This window comes from Pantherophis guttatus, chromosome 3 (genome assembly GCF_059756535.1).
Source record: "Pantherophis guttatus breed Tessera chromosome 3, ASM5975653v1, whole genome shotgun sequence".
Taxonomy (NCBI): Eukaryota; Metazoa; Chordata; class Lepidosauria; order Squamata; family Colubridae; genus Pantherophis; species Pantherophis guttatus.
The window spans coordinates 20,584,911-20,605,010 of record NC_142065.1 but is presented as its reverse complement, the minus strand read 5'-3'; the positions used below and the strand labels follow the sequence as shown (position 1 = coordinate 20,605,010).

General features: G+C 41.6%; 1 protein-coding gene and 1 long non-coding RNA gene across 2 annotated transcripts in view; one reads left to right on the top strand and one right to left on the bottom strand.

The window, feature by feature from the left end:
- Window positions 1-4,199: 4,199 nt before the first annotated feature.
- Window positions 4,200-20,100, top strand: part of TSHZ2 (teashirt zinc finger homeobox 2) — a 449,616-nt gene continuing 433,715 nt past the window's right edge. The window contains exon 1 of the mRNA XM_034433026.3: window positions 4,200-5,245. Coding sequence (XP_034288917.1) covers window positions 5,206-5,245 — 40 coding nt within the window. The 5' untranslated portion in view covers window positions 4,200-5,205. The remainder of the gene's footprint in view (window positions 5,246-20,100) is intronic.
- On the bottom strand, window positions 6,434-15,516 carry LOC117674841 (uncharacterized). The gene is made up of 2 exons (XR_004594007.3): window positions 15,341-15,516; window positions 6,434-14,423 (listed from the first exon to the last, which is right to left on the bottom strand). It is a non-coding gene; the product is annotated as an uncharacterized LOC117674841 (long non-coding RNA).

Sequence of the window (20,100 nt, the reverse complement as noted above, 5' to 3'; positions counted from 1 at the left end):
CTGAACAATTTAGGAATACAGCAAGAGGACCATTATCAACCCTTCAAGGTAGACCAGCCTAGAAAAACCAATGTTATGTAGGTCAGCACCTCTTTAATTTTAAAGCTTTAGTAACAGAATCTTGCAATATCTTTCCTATTTAACTTGCCTCTATCTTGAAGAGATAAAGAAGGGCTTGTCAGGGATGTTTACCCATGCAACATTCTTGGCCTGGGCTCAGACCCTTTTTAGCTGACAACTTCCTTGGTAGTAGGTCTCTCTCCTGTCCTTCATATTAATTCCTTCTGCTCTCTACAAGATTTTTATGAATAGCAATAGCACTTAGACTTATATACTGCTCCATAGTGTTTTACAACATTCTCTAGGTAGTTTTACAGAGTCACTATATTTCCCCTAACAAACTGGGTCTTCATTTTACCGACCTTCGGAAGGATGGAAGGTCAACTTTGAGCCCTATCAGGATCAAACTCCAGGCTGTGGGCAGAATTAGCCTGCAGTACTGCATTCTAACCGCTGTACCACCAGGGCCCCTTAATGCTAGCCAGGAGTGTGTTCAGGTTTGGCAGAGTATTACTCTAAATTTATTGTATTGAAGGATTTCAATTTTAGAAACATATCAGAATTTTATGTCCTCCACTGAGGCACATCCTAGCAAATATGCAATCCCTTGCAGTTTGGGAGTGTTGTTCTTACATTTTCCACTGTTAGTAGGTTCAGAGATAGAAAAGAGGGCTCCGAGCTGGTCAAATTTGATGACTTCTCCATACACTATGGCAGATGATGATGGGGACTTGTTATTTATTTCTGACTGATATGCTCTAATTTGTTATGGGTTTAATTGGCCAGTTTTATAGTTCAGATTGTAATTGTATTATATTATGTGCTGCCTAGAGTGTTATTTTTGGTTGAAGGAACAACAATGGCAATCAATCAATCAAACAAACAAACAAATAATGTATTCCACCATCCAATTGCCCTGCTGTGCAACCAGATGTATTTCAGCTTTCGTTGACATGTGATCATTTTTACTATGTACCTCAACACTGGGTAAAAATCATTGGGGGCATGCAATGGAGCATCAGATTATCAATTCAATATACACCCATTCTCCTTAATGGCTATTTCAGTCAACAGCATTAGAGAGCTTTTATTTCTCCATTCATTTGTTTGTTTTAGATTGTTTTATATGACCACCCATGTTGCAGATGTGACTCTGGGCCGGTAACAAATATCAGCTGGTTTTTCCCTTTTACTTGATGCCTTTCAAGAATGGATTCAGAATGTTGCAGAATCCATGCATCGGGGCAGAATGATATGCAGAATTGTATGTTTCATGTTAAAATACATTAGCCCTCATAGTTAGCTAAATGACACCATGAAAACTAGTGACATGTCAAAAGCCAAGCCAGGGCTGTCCACATGGGAAGAATTTAAAAAAATATTAATTTAATTTAATTAATTCAATTTATATGCCGCCCTTCTCCGAAGACTCAGGGCGGCTCACAGTACATTTTTAAAAAATCATTATAAAAAACATTTAAAAATTAAAAACATTAAAAACTCATTGACGCCATTCATGGCCGGATCTCGCCAGATCACAAGAGCGCAAGAGTGCAAGAGCGCAAAATAATGTCAACTGCAATCATGCCATGCATCAAGGTGCATAAAAAAATGAGGGTGCTTTGATCACAGGGCTGCAGCAGCACCCATCTTGACTACTTCTGCAGACATTCCTAGCCAGCCCCTAAATCCAGGGGTAAGAAAGGAACAAAGTCCTCGTTTTTCTATTAAATTTTGTTTGCAATAGCAGCCAGTCCCCCCCCCCATTTTGTTCCCCTCTGCTGAAAATAGTAGCCAAACTGCTGGATGTCTCGGCTGCAGATGTTTTCAATGTCTGGGTAACTGTCAAATTGTAACATTACTTCCTCTTTACACATTTTACACAAGGTGAGTTCCTTTCTGGTTATGAATTCCAGGTGGAAAAGACATATATATTCTGCACACCAGTCTGTGACAGGACACTTCCATCTCACCAGACTGCTTAACCCCTTCCCATTCCCTGCAAAACAGTTTAAAACTACTGCCAGCCTAGCAATAATAAATAGAAATAATAATTTAAAAAAACCCACAAAAGAGGAATTACACTGTCTTTCTTTCCAGTTGAGCAGTAGGAAAGAATACAAATATTTCCCTCCCAACAAGTATATTATTCCTAAACTGTCCATAGTCATGGAGTATCAAAAATCCCATTCACTCGCATAATATTTTTATTTTTTAAAAAATGAAGAGCCACAATTTTCCTCTACTGTATGTTTGTCTGTAGATATATTGAGATCCAAAATTTGCCTGGTGGTTTGTCAAAAAATGATAAGACATTGCTCCAATTGCAAAAACAACTCAGAACCTAAGTAGTCCAAAGAATCCCACAAAGTTCTTCTAGGTGTGTCCCCCCCCCCGACCCCCCAAAACCAACTACCTCTGCAAATTGTGAGGATGAAATGATAGTGTGGATTTTTGTGCGGGCAGTTGCTTTTCTCAATAGTGAAGAAATGGGCTTGTGTGTGGCAATTGTATCGGGGGAAGAAGAGAGAAAAGATCTAATCATTGGATTCAGGAAAAGGGAAGCTCATAGAAAAGGACACTGAATCTCTTGTGGGGGGGGGAAGGATGGCCAGCTAAAACATCTGAAAATGGGGTGGGGGGGAGAGAAACCCCATTCACAAAGGCTGCAGTGCTGCAGAAGTTGAAAAGAAAATGCCAGCTTTGGCTGTAGCTTCCAAAGAACAATTGATTAAATGCCCCCAAATTAATAAGGCTGTGAACAATCTAGTTCCAAAGTGGTACAAAGCCAACAACATGAAAGCGACCATAACCCAAATACTTGCACACTGAGGGGTGTAGTCACACAGCAGAAAGCCTCATCTGGCACATGCACAGGTCCAAGAAGACCTTCCCTATGTGCCCGTGTCCAAATAGACTTGTGTGTGCTTTTCATATGCTGTCCATGCATGCTGGGGTTTCCCCCCACCGCTCACAATAAGCAATTTGTCGAAATAAGACATCTATGGGTAAACCCTATTTGCCTTCAGCTGTTCCCCGATTTGTTCTTCCCAGTTCAGTTTTCTCAAGTTTGTTCTCCACTTCTGTGGACTTGTGTTCAGCACGTACCAGCATACAAACAGCTGCAACCTTCATCTGCCCATCTCTGCCAAACACCTGGGCGAAACAGAGGAAGAGGAAATAAAAGGAAACTTCACACAGCTTGTTCCAGAGACAACCCAGTGCCTTTCAGATGCCTTTTCTCCAGCGGTGAGAACTTGTCAGCGGATCTATTTTCCAAAAAGTGAGGAAAAGAGAAGAGGAATTGTATATGCCTCCAAATTTAGCTTTACATGCAGATAAAAGGGGAGAGGAGGGAGGGATAACATAATATTTCAAAAGAGAAGGGAGAATTACAGAGTTAAAAACGGTTGCATGACAGCAAGAAGGAAAGAAAGAAAGAAAGAAAGAAAGAAAGAAAGAAAGAAAGAAAGAAAGAAAGAAAGAAGGAAAGAAAGAAGAAAAGAAAGAAAGAAAGAGAAAGAAAAAGAAAGAAAGACCTTTTTCTTCTTTTTTTTTTTTAAAAAAGGGGGAAAAGCGTTCTGTAGAAATGCAAAGAAAGAGCATCTGTTTATATTAAAAGACTGCAGGCAGGGCGAAGGGGAAGAAGAGCTGTATCATAAAAACCTTTGGATAAAAGCACTCTAAACATGTTCAGCAGCCCAAGTGTACCAGCTCACCAATCACCAAATCTCGAGACAACCTCTGCCGAGTTAAAAAAAAAAGCAATTTTTAAAGACCGAATTCAAGATGCAATGAATGGACCATTAAAGGACCCGGGCGGGGGGGTGGATGGATGGATGGATGGGAGGGAGAAACGGGGTTCAGATTTATGAGACAAAAATGGGGCTTTGCAGGGAAAGGGTCGCAGGGGGTGGAAACGGGATAGGCACACAGGTCGGTGCTCCGGAACGGCTGCAACCCCCACTCCAACCCCATTTCCAACCCCCACCCCCCAGCTCCGGCCCAGACGTCTGCGATCAGCCAAAGTCCTGTCTCTTTAATAAACTGACTGCCTTCTGTCTGCTCGGAGTAAATTTCATCCTGTCATCAGGTCGCGGAGGAGGGGTTTACTAATACACAGTTTGCTCAGTGGATCGATGCTTCCTGGCATCGCCTCGTCCTGCCTGTGTGTGTGAGTGTGTGTTTGTGTGTGTATTTGTGAGTGTGTGTGTGCGTGGGGGGGGGAGGCTGAGGTATATGGATGTGGGTTAGGGTGCGTGCGTGTGTGGACGCGTGAGTGTGTGTGTGTGTGAACACCCAGATTTCCTTCCACCCCCGAGCTCCGCCGTTCCTCATCCACATCACTCCCAACCCGGCATCTGGCGGCTGCAAACCTGCAGGTTTTTTTTTTTTTTTTCCTCCTCGGCGGATAGTCGCCCAGCCGCCATAGAGAGAGCTACGCGAAGGAGGTGGAGAGGAGAAGGGGGGAAAAATAATAATAATAATAATTATAATAATAATAAAAGGCCAAGGGGGGGGAAGACGAGGAAATAGCAAACCTCCCCCCCCTTCTTCTTCGCCAGCCGAGCAAACAGAACTATTTACGCATCCCGATTTTGTTATTTATTGATCCACTTTAAGAAAGAAAGAAGGAGAGAAAAAAAAAAAATTGCCCCGGCGCCCAGCGAGGGTTTCCTCTCCTTTTGCCTTGGATTGTGCCTGGATGTCTGCATCAAAGGAAGTCTCGCAACAGTTCAAACAAAACAAGAGGGACAAAAAAGGCGGCCCCCCCTCAGCTCCCCCAGCGCCGTTTTGGTTGTAAGAAAGAAAGAAAGAAAGAAAGAGGGGGGGGGAGAGAAAGAAGGGAGAGAAAAGAGCCCCAAACAAAGCTGCCACCCTCCGCATCCCCGAACAGGTTGATCGCGCCCTGAGGAGAAAGCGAAGGCGCTCGGCGCTGGGATTGCCGCCGTGCCGTTGAGCGGCTGAGGGAAGGAGGGAAAAGGGAGGAAAAAAAACACACACGCGCACACACACACACACACACGCAGGCGCGCACGCCGAGAGTGAGGGAGAAAGAGAGCGAGCGAGAGAAAACAAACCCCGCCGGCCTCGGAGCGGCTTCGGATCTGGGAAAAGAGAAGTGAGGTTGGAGAAAGTACAGCGATGCCAAGGCGGAAACAGCAGGCACCCAAAAGGGCGGCAGGTAAGAAAGACGGCCGAGGCGCCCCCGGGCTCCTCTCCCCGCCTCCGGGCTGGTGGGTCATCATCCCTTCCGACGTTCCCTCCGTGGGTGCGTGCCGGGGAATTTCAGACGCTTCTTCGCGCGCCCGGTTGCCAGCAGCTCTACCTCCGCCTCTTGGTTATTACTATTTTTTTATTTTATTATGATTATTATTTTGCAGTCCTCTTTCTCTTTCCTCGCCCTGACACACACAAACCCGCGCGCACGCAACCACACCGACCTCTCTTGCCTTCAACTCGGACGGGATTGGAAGCAGTTTCTTTTGCAGTTTGCTGTCTTTTTCGCTTTTTTTTTAGGGGGGGGGAAGGAAAGGGTGGGGGGGGCGGGCGGGCGCGGCGTGTTGGGGTTTCTCTTGCCCCGCTTTTCCAAGCGACGGTTTCCTTAAACTTTCTCTCTCCCTCCCTCCTTTCCACACCCCCCCCACTCGACACTCAACTTTCTTCCGCTCGGCTTTCCCTCCGAAGCCCTCTCCTCCGCCTCTCTCTTTGCAAGCCCTTTCCTCGCTTGGCATCGCTTCGGGCATGGGTGTGTGTGTGTGTGTGTGTGGAGGTGGGGGGGAAGGATGGACCGTTGGACCTGTATATTTTTTTTTTGCAAGGCAGGTGGCGTCCGGAAAGGATGAGTGATTTTTTGGGGGGTGGTTTTTTTTGGGGGGGGGGGTTGTGAAGGAGGTGGGAGGGGGTCGCCAGCGGTGCCGGGTTTTTTTTTCTTTTTTTCTTTTTGGGGTGGTGGTGGTGGTGGAAAGCTTTGTTTCTTTGCTGCAGTTTGAGAGGCTCGTCCGGGAGCAATACCCACTCGGGGGGTGGGGTGGGGTTGGGGAGGCGGCGAAGCTCGGGGGGTGTGTGCCGCGGATGAACCCGCCGGGTTGAAGTTCAGCCCTTTGATCTCTTCGGCGTGCGAAAAAGAAAGGGAAAGCAAAGCGAAAGTCCGGCCGGAAACCGAGTGAGCGTTCGGAGGGCGGGGGGGGGTGGAAGGGGGGGGGTCGGCGGCGAGCAGCTCATGGGGGGGGGTGGAAATCCCGTGCGGATCCGGGCTTCTCGCTGCCCGGCTCGGCTCGGCTCGGCTTGGCTCGACGCTTGCCTGGTTCGCCAAAGTTGCCAAGCGAGAGGCCCAACCAAAGGCCGCGCGTGGGTCACAGGCGGCGGGGCTGCGTTTTTTTCCAGGAGCCGGAGAACTCGCTCAACTTTTGGGGAAACGGTGGGCGTGGGGAGGGCCAGGCAAGCTGGATGCTCCCGAGGCCGAGAAGCTGATGGATGGATGGCCTGGCTGGGAAGGCGGTAACCGGGGTGGTGGGGTGGTGGTGGAGGCTTCGCCTTGGTCTGGCTGTGAGTTCAAGTTTGCTTCGGTGTACTTGGAAAGAGTTGGTGGGGCTGTTTTTCACCGCAGCTAGGAAGAAGTTCGTTTCTCTTGTCACCAGACCCACCCACCCACCGGGAGGGAGGGGGAAAAAAAACCCCACCAACAACCAGCTTTCCAGTTGATTGCCAGCTTTGATTTGACATTTGATTGATCACCTGTCATCTTGCTGCCTTTGATCTATTCATTCTTGATAGATATCAATAAATCACTCACTATGGTAACCTGAGTGCCAATGACGCAAGTCTTGCCCTCTATAGACTCTTTTAGCCAGGCAAGTACAATTGTTATCTTGTTTGGCTTTAATGTGGGTGGGATTGTGCTTTTCTCTACCCCCCCTTCCTTTTTTTTTTTTTTTTTTGGTCATTGTGTCCAGTTAGATTAAAGCTGTACAACAAAGAAAGTTGATTTCTTTAAAAAAAAGCAAACAAACTCTTCCCTACCCATGAAACTATCTGGATGTTCAGGGCGATGGGCTGGAGTAAATGCCGTAATGCTTGAGAATTGTTCGAAGTTGAAAATAAATTTGGAAGGAAAAGATTTTGGGAAAGTTTTACAAACATGATTCGGTTCAGTCATAGGTGTCTGTCTGTTTGTCTGTCTGTGTATGTGTGTAGTTCACATTCTCCATATTTGGAGTTTAATACACATAAAAGTATGCGAGAGAGAGAGAGAGAGAGAGAGAGAGAGAGAGAGAGAGAGAGAGAGAACTCATCTGTACATAAACTAATTTGCAAAGCAAATAATACATGACTAATGCTGTTTCACAGCAATGTAAAGTACTGCAGTTTAGGTCTTCTCCATAAGCAATGTTTTGAAAAAGAAAAAAGAAAGAACGAAAGAAAAAAATCTTCCTTGATCTTTATGACTCTTCCTGCTTTTAAACTTCCCAAGCCCAATAAGTCCTAAGAGTAGAGTGTTTTTGTAACTTCTGCTATCATGAAAACTCATCATCTATAAAGTATACCTGCCATTTCAAAATGTTCCTCTCTTTGACTGTCTTTCTTAATAAATTGCTTTTCATTCAAAGTATGCACAAGATTAGAAAGAAACAGGATTGATGGCGGAGGGGAAGGAACAGGAGGAGAGATGATCCTGGGCAACAGCAAGTGATTTAATGGCATCTTCTCAGCTGATTCACTGTGATGCCATCCTTGGCCTGCGCCCAGGGTTATGCTCCCTTGATCATTTATTTCTACTAAAGATTTCCAGACAGATACTTTGGAAAACTTGGGCACACCTCAATTTTCTCTGCTTACAGAATACTGCTTGTGATTCCCTTCCAGCAGTGTCTTCTTTCGGCTACTCTTTTGTTTTCCACTCTGTATGGTTTCAGCTGGTTTCTTTAAGGGACAATTTAGGGTTTTTTTTTTTTCTTCAAGGGAGTCCACCTGAAGCAAGATTAAACTGGACAACTGGGTGTGCATTGTAGCTTAGCCATTGTTGTAAGATTACTTTTTTTTTTGTTTCCCGCGTTCCAATGAAAAAAGGTTCTGTTTTAAGAGCTGAATACCGTCTCAAAATCTCTGTGCCACAGTGTGGCCTTGGAACAGAAGGAGGAGGAAGGGAAGGAAATAATTGATTATCCCGATGTTTGGCACAACTATTCTCTCTTTGGCTTTCTTTATTGAGCCTTTAATCTTCCTCTTCAAAAGGGAGAAAGAGCAAAAGGGGGAAATGTTTGGGAAAGGTCTGTCTGATTCTTTTGACTGATTACGAGTTTCACTGGGTTTGATTCAGAAAAAAATAATAAAGTTTACAACTTTTGAGACTGCCAGTCTGTAAGGGGGGGGGAGAAAAAGAAAGAAAGTTAAGTGATGGGGTTTTGGATTTAGCTGTCTTGGTTATGGCTTGGATTTAATGCCTATGCACAACTGTAAATAATTACGTCCAAGCATCTACTTTGGAAACAGGTTTCTCCTCTGATTAATGAACGTCGTAAAGGTTAGAGAGAACAAGCAAACGAATCAAGGAGGATGGCCCGTTGGATCCTGGAAACATGACAATTCCTCTTCCCCCCCTCCCCATTAATTTTAAGCCATGACAACCTTATATTTTACAGAGTGCCGTAATGAAAATCAAGCAATGTAAGTGGATAAGGGGACGAGGAAGGCACTTTTTCTCCTTTCTTTTCCAAAAGCATCTTCAGAAATGGTACTCTGAGTCAGGGAAAACAGAGAGGGTCAAATGCATATGTTCCTCTGGACTCCTTTCTCAGCAGCAATTGTTCTTTTTTTGGCTATTGTCTGCCTAATTCTTTAAGCAGATGTTTGGATATTTTTAGGTCAGTGCCTGACATTACATCATATCTTGACTTGCGATGATATATTATCATGTGCGTTGCTCTCCTCCATCCCAAAAGAGCCCAAGGTGCTTTACAGATTGTCTGCCTGATTCTCCTCTCCTCCCATGGCTCCAAGACAGCAGAAAATGCTCTCACAGCCAATGAGATGATTTAGAAGAGAAGAGAGGAAGAGGAGAATCAGGCCAGGAACTGTTGTTTCTGAATGACAAAAATGCAGGTGACTCTGGGGAATTGCCGTTGTGTGAACTCAACACAATGGAAAGGAAAAAACTAGGACTAGGACTGAATTGATATGTTAATTCCATTTTTATTTTTCTATATCGGAAATAGCTTTCAAACCCAATTCCACAGGATTATGCTCTTCTCTCCTCCTAGAGCTTGTTGAGATGTGCATATTTTATTTTGTACATCGTAAATTTGCTGTTCGTTGCTCTTGAATATAAACCTAAACTTAATAGTTTTCTTTTCTGCTTCCTCCCTGCCCTTTGGTTCCCCTTTCCTACCTCTGTTGGGCCCTGAGAGGTTTCCCTTTTAAGAAGCATAAGGCCAAAAGTACAACAGAGGAAAGAAAAGAAAAGAAGAAAAAGAAAGAGAGAGAGAGAGAGAGAGAGAGAGAGAGAGAGAGAGGGAAGGAAACCAGCTGCATCTACTTTGTTTATGGGAACTAGAAATGAATAATGCAGAATTTGTTTTCGTGAAAGTCCTTGTGTGGCAGTAAACATAAGGCTATTAGCAATCATTATTTAAAAGTTGCAATTTGCACCTTAATAGTACCAGTTATTAAAATAGTGAATGATACATTCAGACGGGGAAAATCTGCATTCTTCGGAGGCAGACTAGGAAAGACCTTGTACTGATTTATGCTATCAGCATTGCTCTTACCAGTGAAAGCTTCGGCTTTTATATTTTGTTAGTCCTATGATTAGGAAAGATAATAAAACATTATCATCTTTAAGCAACATTAGCAACATTAGGTGTAACGGGGTTAGAGAAATGGGCTGAGCCCATTTCTTTCATTCTCCCGAGGAAACAGAAAGAAATATTAAAACCACGAATGTAGATCTCGGAGTTCCCTGCCTCATAACACGGTCAAATGACTTGAAAACAAAACTCTTCAAAAAGAAGGAATGGACAGAGGTGAGTTTATCAGAGGAATGCATCCCCTGGTTCCTGGATCAGACTATTGGATAAAGTATTTTGGGAATCCTCAAAATGCCCTGATTGTGCCTTGACCTCATCAGAAGGAAAAGATAGGAAAAGGCCAGAGATATCGCACTGTAACTTGTGACAAAACTCCAGAGACCACTTGGCAATATAATACCATGATGCACACCTAGAAAATTGCTGCTTGGATTAAATCTGTCTTGTATTATTCTGCTACTAGTTTTCTTTAGGATATCAGAATGGAACACTGCACTGTACACGCATAAATACACAAGTACGAATCACTGTATTTCCCCAGTGTTCAGGTCTTCCTGATAGAAGCAGCTCATGTCTATTGACAGTAGGTAATGATTAGAGTTTCCTCTGATTATCATCAATAATTACGATAGTATTCTTCACAGAACATGGTTAAATCCAGCTGGGAAAATGCCTTATCTGTGAAGGCCATTAGATGAACAGAACTTTGCAGCCGAGCAGCTAGATCTGGCTGTGGTGAATTGATTGTGATGAGTTGTCTGTGGCGAGTTGTCCCAATTCAGACTATTATCCCCAAACTTACCCTCTTTTAAGGGCTGAATGCAAACACCATACCCTGTTCCTGAACATTTGCATGGCTGGCTGGGGATGGATGAGCTATATTCAAGAGCGTGGTTGGAAGATAGCAGATGGGGTGGGCTAAAAGTAAAACTAAATGTGCCCAAAGACCATTGGAGTTGGGCGGCTGTAAAAAAAATATTTAGAGGGATGCGGTGGCTCAGTGGCTAAGATGCTCAGCTTGTCGATCAAAAGGTCAGCAGTTCAGCGGTTTGAATCCCTAGTGCCACATAACGGGGTGAGCTCCCATTACTTTTCCCAGCTTCTGCCAACCTAGCAGTTCGAAAGCACGTAAAAAATGCAAGTAGAAAAATAGGGACCACCCTTGGTGGAAAGGTAACAGCGTTCCGTGCATCTTTGGCGTTTAGTCATGCCGGCCACATGACCACGGAGACGTCTTCGGACAGCGCTGGCTCTTCGGCTTTGAAACGGAGATGAGAACTGCCCCCTAGAGTCGGGAACTATTAGCACATATGGCGAGGGGAACCTTTACCTTTACCTTTAAAGAAAAATTTAGGAAGGAGGGAGGGAGGGAGGGAGGGGGGGAAGGAAGGAAGGAAGGAAGGAAGGAAGGAAGGAAGGAAGGAAGGAAGGAAGGCAGGCTGGTTCTCAGAGACCCGCAGAGCTACCAGTGCTTTTATCAAAATAATGAAAGCGATGTTGCATCACCCTGACCCAAGTTTTATCCCTTTCATAGTTGCCTGCAGTGTCACCACATATACATGAAAGGCCTGGACCTTGTGTCATGACAGCGCAATTGTTGCTTTTGCCCTCCCTTGAAGCCTTTGCCTTTAGGGTTCCCTCTGGGCATCTCCTAAAGTGGAGGGGATAATGTTCATGCTTACTTAGTTAGGAGGAAGCCAAAGGGCATCTGTGCGACAGTCCACAGGTGTCCGTGTACAATTATTTTTACAACAGCCTGTCGTTTTTTTTTCTGGCATTTGATATCGGTGAAAGAATTTCTCCCACTGCCGTTTTTCAGACTGGGAAGTATGGGCCCTCAAGGAGGTTGTGTAAAGCCATTGTGTAATAGAAAATGACAACAACATCAGAAGTAGCTTCTCTGCCATCTCCAATAGTAAAGTAAGGTTAAAAAAAAAACCCTGCAGAAGAGACTGTCAGGGAGTCTTGGAGCTCAGAGGAGGGGGGGGTTGTTGGGGGAGAGGAAGAATAGCTACTTGGTGAAGGAAGCGCTTGTAAATCAGATTTTAGAATCAGGATTGGATGCCTTTGCCATATCTTTTATTTGATTTAAGCAAAGTGCCCTTGGCTCCAAGGTTTGTGGACTCCGTAGGCAGCAAATTGCTAGTGAACATTTTTTTTAATCCCAGAGAGATTGAAATATGCTTCCTCCCTTTTTCTGACTGTCCGTACACTGTATGGCACAAAGACGTTCAGATAGTGAGCTCTTTTGTCATTTGCACACCACAACAATCTCCTGAGCTACCTCAAGTTTCCATTGTCCGTTGTCTGAGTTCCCACAGGATGAAACATTTACTACAGTTCATCCTTGACTTAGACCACAATTGAGCCCAAAATTTCTGTTGCTAAGCGAAACATTTGTTAAGTGAATTTGGCCCCATTTTACGGTTTTTCTTGCCACAGCTCTTAAGTGAATCACTGCAGTCGTTCTGTTAGTAACATGGTTGTTAAGTGAATCTGGCCTCCCCATTAAGTTAGCTTGTCAGAAGTTCGCCAAAGGTGATCAGGCGACTCCAGGACAACACAACCATCATAAAAACCGTCATAAACAAGCATCTGAATACTGTTCATGGGAATATGGCAATGGTGCAACAATTGTAAGAGTGAAAAAAGGGTCATAAATCACTTGTTTTGGTGCTGTTGTAACTTTGAATGGCCACTAAATGAATTGTTTAGTAAGTTAAGGACTACCTGTATATTATTTCAAACGTTGGTACTAGCCACCTTCATACGTCCATTAAGATGTTGCATATAAAGCTATACCAATTCTGGAATGGTGTGAGTCTATATAACAGCTAATGAAGACTTCTAACCAGGATTTACAATTTTTCTAACCCCAATAACTTCCTCCAATGGAACCGAAAACAATTTCTGCTAAAGTTGTTCCTAGGTATGATATCATATCAAATGAAACTCAATACTACCAAGAATTTTTCTTCTGTCTCTTCCTCTGACGCCTTTTCCCTCTTAAACCGCAAACTCCAGGGAATTTGTTTTACATACACTTTGGTGCCAATTTTACTTCCAGTTTTAGCATGTGAAATATTTGACTTTAGTGAAGCACCCAAATGCACAGAATTTAAAAGCCCAGAGGTTGATTTATGCAAGAAATCCAATGTAATATTTAATGGATGAAACAACAGTTGCGAATCTGGATTCATTCTGGTTTCTTTAAAATATTCTTTGTAAAAAGTTCTTTTAAAAAAAAAATAAAAATATATACATCGCATGGCAGACAGGTTAAGAAGGGTGTGTGACACACTATGCTTCCTTTCCCAAGATCTAGCGGTGAAAGTAGCTTATTGTTAATTTTATTAAGACAGCTTGCTATATATATATGCTCCCACAAGTAGCGGAGTGGCATTAAGAATCTCGCCCTTGAGCCAGCCGGAAATACTAGCAATGTAAATTATTTTAGCTTCATTCATTCAGCAAATTTAACCCTTGATTTTTTATTGTTGGTCCAGCTTGACGAAGCCATTGGAGGGGAACTTACTCCTAAGTATCTGTACAAAAGATTAGTGCCTGGACTTTATTTCTAGATTTGACATTAAAAGGAAGATGAGATTAGGTTCTTAATCCAAAAGAAAAGGGATATTGTTAAGTTTCGAGCATGAGCTGCATTTTATCCTTCGCTGTCCTGCCGAGCTGCTCTACTAAATCTTTGGGGAAGTCTGATTGTTTTTATTATAGTTGCTTTAAATCTTACAGCAGTTTTTTTTTTCTTCTTCTTCTCCTTCTCCATTTGGATGGCATTATCGGTATTGTGTTTTCTTAAATTATATATGTCGTTCTGGAATGCTCTTCTGCATCATCCCTATAAAATGGATTTTTACTTCTATTTTGCTAGTGGTATAAAACATCATGCTACCTTTGAGAGATTATTAAAATGGGCTATTTTATCTGGGATTGCAGTTTCAGGAAACAGAATCTAAACATTTGTGAATATCCAATTCCACTCTAGTATACTAAAAGCACCATTTACACAGAGCTTCCCCCCCCTCCTTCATATTATAATAACCTCTGGTTTTCCCATAGGCACATGGAACATGTATTTTTTTTAACCTTAAAAAAAATAAAACCAGAGGCTTAAAGCACCTTTTGCACAATAGAAATGTTTTCATTTTGAAACAAAATCAACAAATCAGCACACACAAACAAAAAAAATAACCCATCGCAGAGAAGAATTCCTTTGCTAGATTTCTTAGGGATCATAGACAAGCAATTTTCCCCAAGTATTTTGACATGTCCTTTTTGGCGACCATTGTCAATTGTTACATTGTTTTTAAAACCTAAATTTTTTCCATATGACACATTTTGGGAGGGAAAAACACCCACCATTCCATTATTGTTATGATTGCCCTTGTTTATTAACTTCCTGCTTCTAATGACTCGAGAGTATTCCTGCAACTGTTGCCATTATGAAAGCTTGTTATTTTCCAGCCTTTGAGCCACAATCTACATATTCTTCTTTTTGTCTGACTTTCTTTCCAAACTTGCTTTCTGTTTAAGAGTGTGCTAGTAAGGAAAAAAAATAGATTTTACTTTGGAAGATGTGTGTGAGGAAATACTGTTGGGCAACATCATTGATTTGTTAGCATCTTCTAAGCTGGTCTCACTGATTCCATCCTTGGCCTACGTCAAAGGTTCTCCTTCCTTCATCATCTCTGCAAAGGATTTCTTGTAAAGGTTTTCAAATGGACACTTTGGAAAATGTTCCTTTGGTGACTGACTATATATCTATCTATCGATTGATCGATCGATCGATCGATCCATCCATCCATCCATCTATCCATCTATCTACCCTGTTTTCCCCGAAATAAGACATTCCCTGATAATAAGCCCAATCAGGCTTTTGAGCGCGTGGCAATAAGGCCAAGCGCTTATTTCAGAGTTCAAAAAAAATATAAGAGAGGGTCTTATTTTTGGGGAAACATGGCATCTGTCTGTCTGTCTGTCTATTTGTCTGTCTGTCTGATTTATATGGCAACCGACTCATTCTCAGGGCAGCTTACAAAATATAAATATCTTCAGCCACAATCGAAAAAGCTTCTTGGATGAGAAGCGAAATGTTTTCAAGGAAAAAAAAAAATAAAACCCAAGAAAATCCAGCTGACGTTTGAAAAACACTTTTTGGAACAATAGCTTGATGAAAATTACATTTTGTTTGTCAGGCTAAAAAAAAAATGAAAATAAAACCTAAATCCTCTATGGGTATAAAAAGTTTCCAACAAGAGAAGGAAAGCTTTCTTTCTTTCTTAAGAAACATACTGTATTTTTCAGTTTTTGAAAAATAGGGGGGAAAAAAAGGCCCAATGATGACTAGCTTTTCAAACATAATGAAAAAAAACTGCCTATGATATATCCCTTGGCTGTTTAACATGGCCAAGCAAAACTGATCAGAGCTAAGTGTAGCTTCTTCTAAGACAACCAACCTGCAAAATAACTGTAAAGAACTCTCTTCGCTTCTTCTTCTTCTTCTTCTTCTTCTTCTTCTTCTTCTTCTTCTTCTTCTTCTTCTTCTTCTTCTTCTTCTTCTTCTTCTTCTTCTTCTTCTTCTTCTTCTCCTTCTCCTTCTCCTTCTCCTTCTCCTTCTCCTTCTCCTTCTCCTTCTTCTTCTTCTTTGACACAGGTGATAGTTGTCCTTTTCCCAAACCCCACAAGCAAAAGCATAGAAAGGGAGAGCCAACCTACATGAGAAATGAAGCATTTAGTGATCTTTTTAACGCACAGAAAACAAAAGAAGGAAAAAAAAGGAAAAACCCACATCTTAAAACAGCAAGGCATAATTAGAAATTGTTCTTTTGTTATAGAATAAAACGGCTCTTTACTCTTCCCTCCCACCCCTCAATTGAACGAGCCCTTATGTTTTTTTTTTTAAAAAAAGAGCTCTTAGCATGCTTGTACTTGCATTACAAATTGGAGAAAAGGCAGGGTAAGCAAGTTACTTTCCAGGCAGGGCTGCTTGGCTCTCTGGCTGTTACTCACTTAGAAGAGATTTTTTTTTTCCAGTCCTAGTTGATTTTGTCACTTATTTTCAGGGCTTGCTCCAAAGTTTATTCCGATAGTATTTTCCATGAGAAGTAATCATGAAATTCATGCATGGTTGACAGCCAACAGCTTTGCAGGAAAGGCTTGCTCGGGAGTAAAAACGTCTAACAAAAGCACCTTCTTTCTTTTACGCTCCTTGTGATGATAAACATAGTATTGTTCAACTTTATTGGGAGAGGGGAGGGGGAAAGAAAACCCCTGAAGGAAAAAGTTGTAGCAGTTAAAGCTGCTTTTCGATTGTATTAATGGAAATTCCTCTCCCGTATATTGCATCTATTATTTCTCTTTCTGGCTCTTTGCTGGGTGAAGTGTCTATATTTCCTCCTTGCATTCAATATAAAACTGCTATCATCTAATGATACCCTACCTTATTAAAGTTGTTCACGATGCAAAAGGGACCGCAATAGGTGCCGTCTTCTACCATAAATGGTTATGGAAAAGCAGGGCTGCTGAATGTGTGAAAATAACACAATCCATCTCAAATAACCATTAAACCTGGGCATGTCAGAAAAGAACAGACAGGCACTACAGAAACTTTTTTTCTTTTTCTTTTTTTACTGCAAAAGAACCAGGCCGCAGCCCCAGGTGGCATATATGCGAAGCAATAAGATTTTTAAGAAGCTCTTGGCTCTTCCTAGATCACCCTCAGAAGACTAATTTAATTGAAAAACCTGTTTGCTGGAGTTTGCGTATGTAAACAGGCAAGGCCCAGTTTTCCTTGGGATCTCTTTTCTGGATTTTGTTAATAGTTACTTGATTGGGGAGGGGGGGAGATCAAATAAATTCTCATCCCATCCCTTGAAACATTGAACTTAAATGCTGAAGATTGTAACTGGTAATATATACTATTATAAGAAAATGCTATTAAATATCCTCCAAGCACATTCCTACTTCAAATATTTGGCTTGTTTCTATAAGATTCCTTTACAGTTTGCCTTGGAAAAGGAATATCGTGCTGTTTGTGATTTTAATGAAAATAATTATATCCATCAAAATCCACAGGGTGATTTCAGCTCTTCATGTAACTGTAGAGAAAGAAGAAAAAAAAAAAGAAATGAATGCTTTGGATTGAACTAAAAGCAGTAGAATGTAAAAATCAAAAGCTACGTACTGCATATTCACAGACTTTTTGATTGTAATGTTTAGATGGAGGTTTCTTTCTGTTCAGTTATTGCTTTTTAAAAAATATTTAGTTATACTACAGTGGTAAGGGTTTGCCTTTATCTATGGCCAAATTTGAGAATTTATGGTTCTAAAGGGTTCGTTTCATTTCTATCCACAAGGTGAATAAGATTTTTGTTTTAAAGGAAATAGCTGGGATTTTTAAAAAGACACAAAATACCAATTTGGGATTCAAAAAGAGACAAAGCATGCCAACCCCCGTGGAATTTAAATGGCAGTGTTGAGAAACATGGCCAAATAGGTGGAACAGAGTCATAAAAATGAGAGTTATGGGAGACAGGAAGGATCCTCTTATCTCATTCAAAACAGGAAAGGTGAAATGTACATAGTCTACCCCAAATAAAAGCGTCAAAGAATCTGGTGCTAAGTAAAAAAAAGCTATATGCGTTCTGGGAATTTGTATCAATCTGCGCGATAGGGAGAAATCTGTCTACCACTGTGACTTCAGCATGTGCTGTTTGAGCATCACCAAAGGACCTATTGAAATTATTTACTTCCTTAAACAGCTGTGATAGTTAGATGTACAGTGTGTATCTTTCCCTTATTTTGTCTCTTGTCACAGTCATATTAACAATGCAACCGAGTCGACTCCAAGCTAAAGAGTGCAATACGTAAAAAAATGCATTACTCTTTCCTAATTTATTTTATGCTACTGGAAGAACACAATGGCCTTATTCCCTTTCCCAATCCCTACCCGTTACAGGTATATTATTATTTTTTTAAAATTCTAGTGGAAATATTTTCCCACAACATCTTCCCATATTTCATTAGGAGATCAGAGTGAAATTAAAATTAGGTAAAATTGTTTTAAAAAACAGTGACAAAAGGAATAGGCTATTCCTTCATGCTCAAGGTGATTGAATGCATATTTGGTCTACAAATTTGTAAGAATTGCTGCATAAAATAGATTGTAGAAAGAAGCAATGGATGGAAAATAATCAAGGAGAGAAGCAACCTAGAACTAAGAAGAGATTTCCTGACAGAACAATTAATCAGTGGAATGACTTGCCTCCAGAAGTTGTGAAGTTCCAACACTGGAAATTTTAAAGAAGAGATTGGACAACCATTTATCTGAAATGGCATAGAGTTTCCTGCCTGAGCTGGGGGTTGGAATAGAAGACCTCCAAGGTTCCTTCCAACTCTGTTATTGTGTTAAATAATTCTTGTGAAATTCTATGGGATTTACTTACAGGGTAAATGTGTCTATCATTGCCCTTTTAAAAGTCCATAAATGTGACTCACTGTGTGTATCGTGAAAAAACCAAAGCTTTCAATAAACTGTGCCATGTTCTAGCTTGAAAGCTTCTGTATTAACTTGACCATTTTTTTCCCCAGTATTCACTTGTTTTTCCCATCATGGAAATCAAGACTGCCTGCATCAAATTTCCATATCACGTTCCACCTAAATACTTATTTAGACTGTTTAGACCACAAGACCATTGTTTTATCTGTCCTCGGGTCTATGTAAGGTGGTGTCCTCGTGCTGTAAGAAGGACAAAGGACAGGCTATAAAATGAGATAAAGGTGGAACAGGTTATTGTAAATGTTCAAACACTTCTCTCTGCCTGTGTTTCTGACAGAGCTGCTGAATTTCCACAGTGTTGACTTTTCCTGCAAGAAACATAGTCATTTAAATGAAGTGGAAATTTCACTGAAAATATTTTCCTTTGCATTCCCATTTTGCCACTTTGCTTCTGTTTGGTACTGCAACCTGAGAAGCAGTTTCCTCCCTGGGTGCTGTTAGCTCTACCATGACCCATTGATAGATCTGTTGGAGAACACTGTCCATTCCATAGAGATGGTTCTGGGTTCAATCATTTGCATTTCCACTTAAAGAAATAAAATAATATGAAATCTGCTGGAGAACCTGGATGAACCAGCCTTCTTTAGCCTGACTAAGAATTTGGGAATTGTAACCCCAGATAGCTATTTGTCTGGAATGGAATGGAATGGAATGGAATGGAATGCAATGCAATGCAATGCAATGGAATGGAATGGAATGCAATGCAATGCAATGCAATGCAATGCAATGCAATGCAATGCAATGCAATGCAATGCAATGCAATGGAATGGAATGGAATGGAATAGAATAGAATAGAATAGAATAGAATAGAATAGAATAGAATAGAATAGAATAGAATAGAATAGAATAGAATAATAGAGTTGGAAGGGACCTTGGAGGTATTCTAGTCCAACCCCCTGCTTAGGCAGGAAACCCTGCACCACTTCAGACAAATGGTTATCCAACATCTTCTTAAAAACTTCCAGTGTTGGAGCACCCACAACTTCTGGAGGCAAGTTGTTCCACTGATTAATTGTTCTAACTGTCAGGAAATTTCTCTTTAGTCGTAGGTTGCTTCTCTCCTTAATTAGTTTCTACCCATTGCTTCTTGTCCTACCCTCTTTGGAGAATAGCTTGACTCCCTCTTCTTTGTGGCAGCCCCTGAGATTTTGGAACACTGCTATCATGTCACCCCTAGTCCTTCTTTTCATCAAACTACCCAGTTCCTGCAACCATTCTTCATATGTTTTAGCCTCCAGTCCCCTAATCATCTTTGTTGTTCTTCTCTGCACTCTTTCTAGAGTCTCCTGCTTTAGCAGGAGGTTAAACTAGAAGACCTCCAAGGTCTATTCTAACTCATTTCTTCCCCATGTTTTTGTGACTGATTGATTCATTTGCTTACTTATTCAGTTTAAATATGCTCTTCTCGGGGCAAAATGTGTAAGAAAGCCTTCAGCAATAAAATCATACGAAGTTAAAAACACAATACTGAAGTGTCAGTGCAACCAATAAGTATCAGCAACTAAACATAGATGTCCACTCCAACTTTTCTGCAGAAGTTCAAAATAGCTTATATGGTGATCCGAACTTCATTCCTACAACAATCCTGAAGGTAGGTTGGGTTGAACTTCCATGATGAAGAGTAGACTTGGAACAGGGTCTACGCGATCCTAGTCCAAC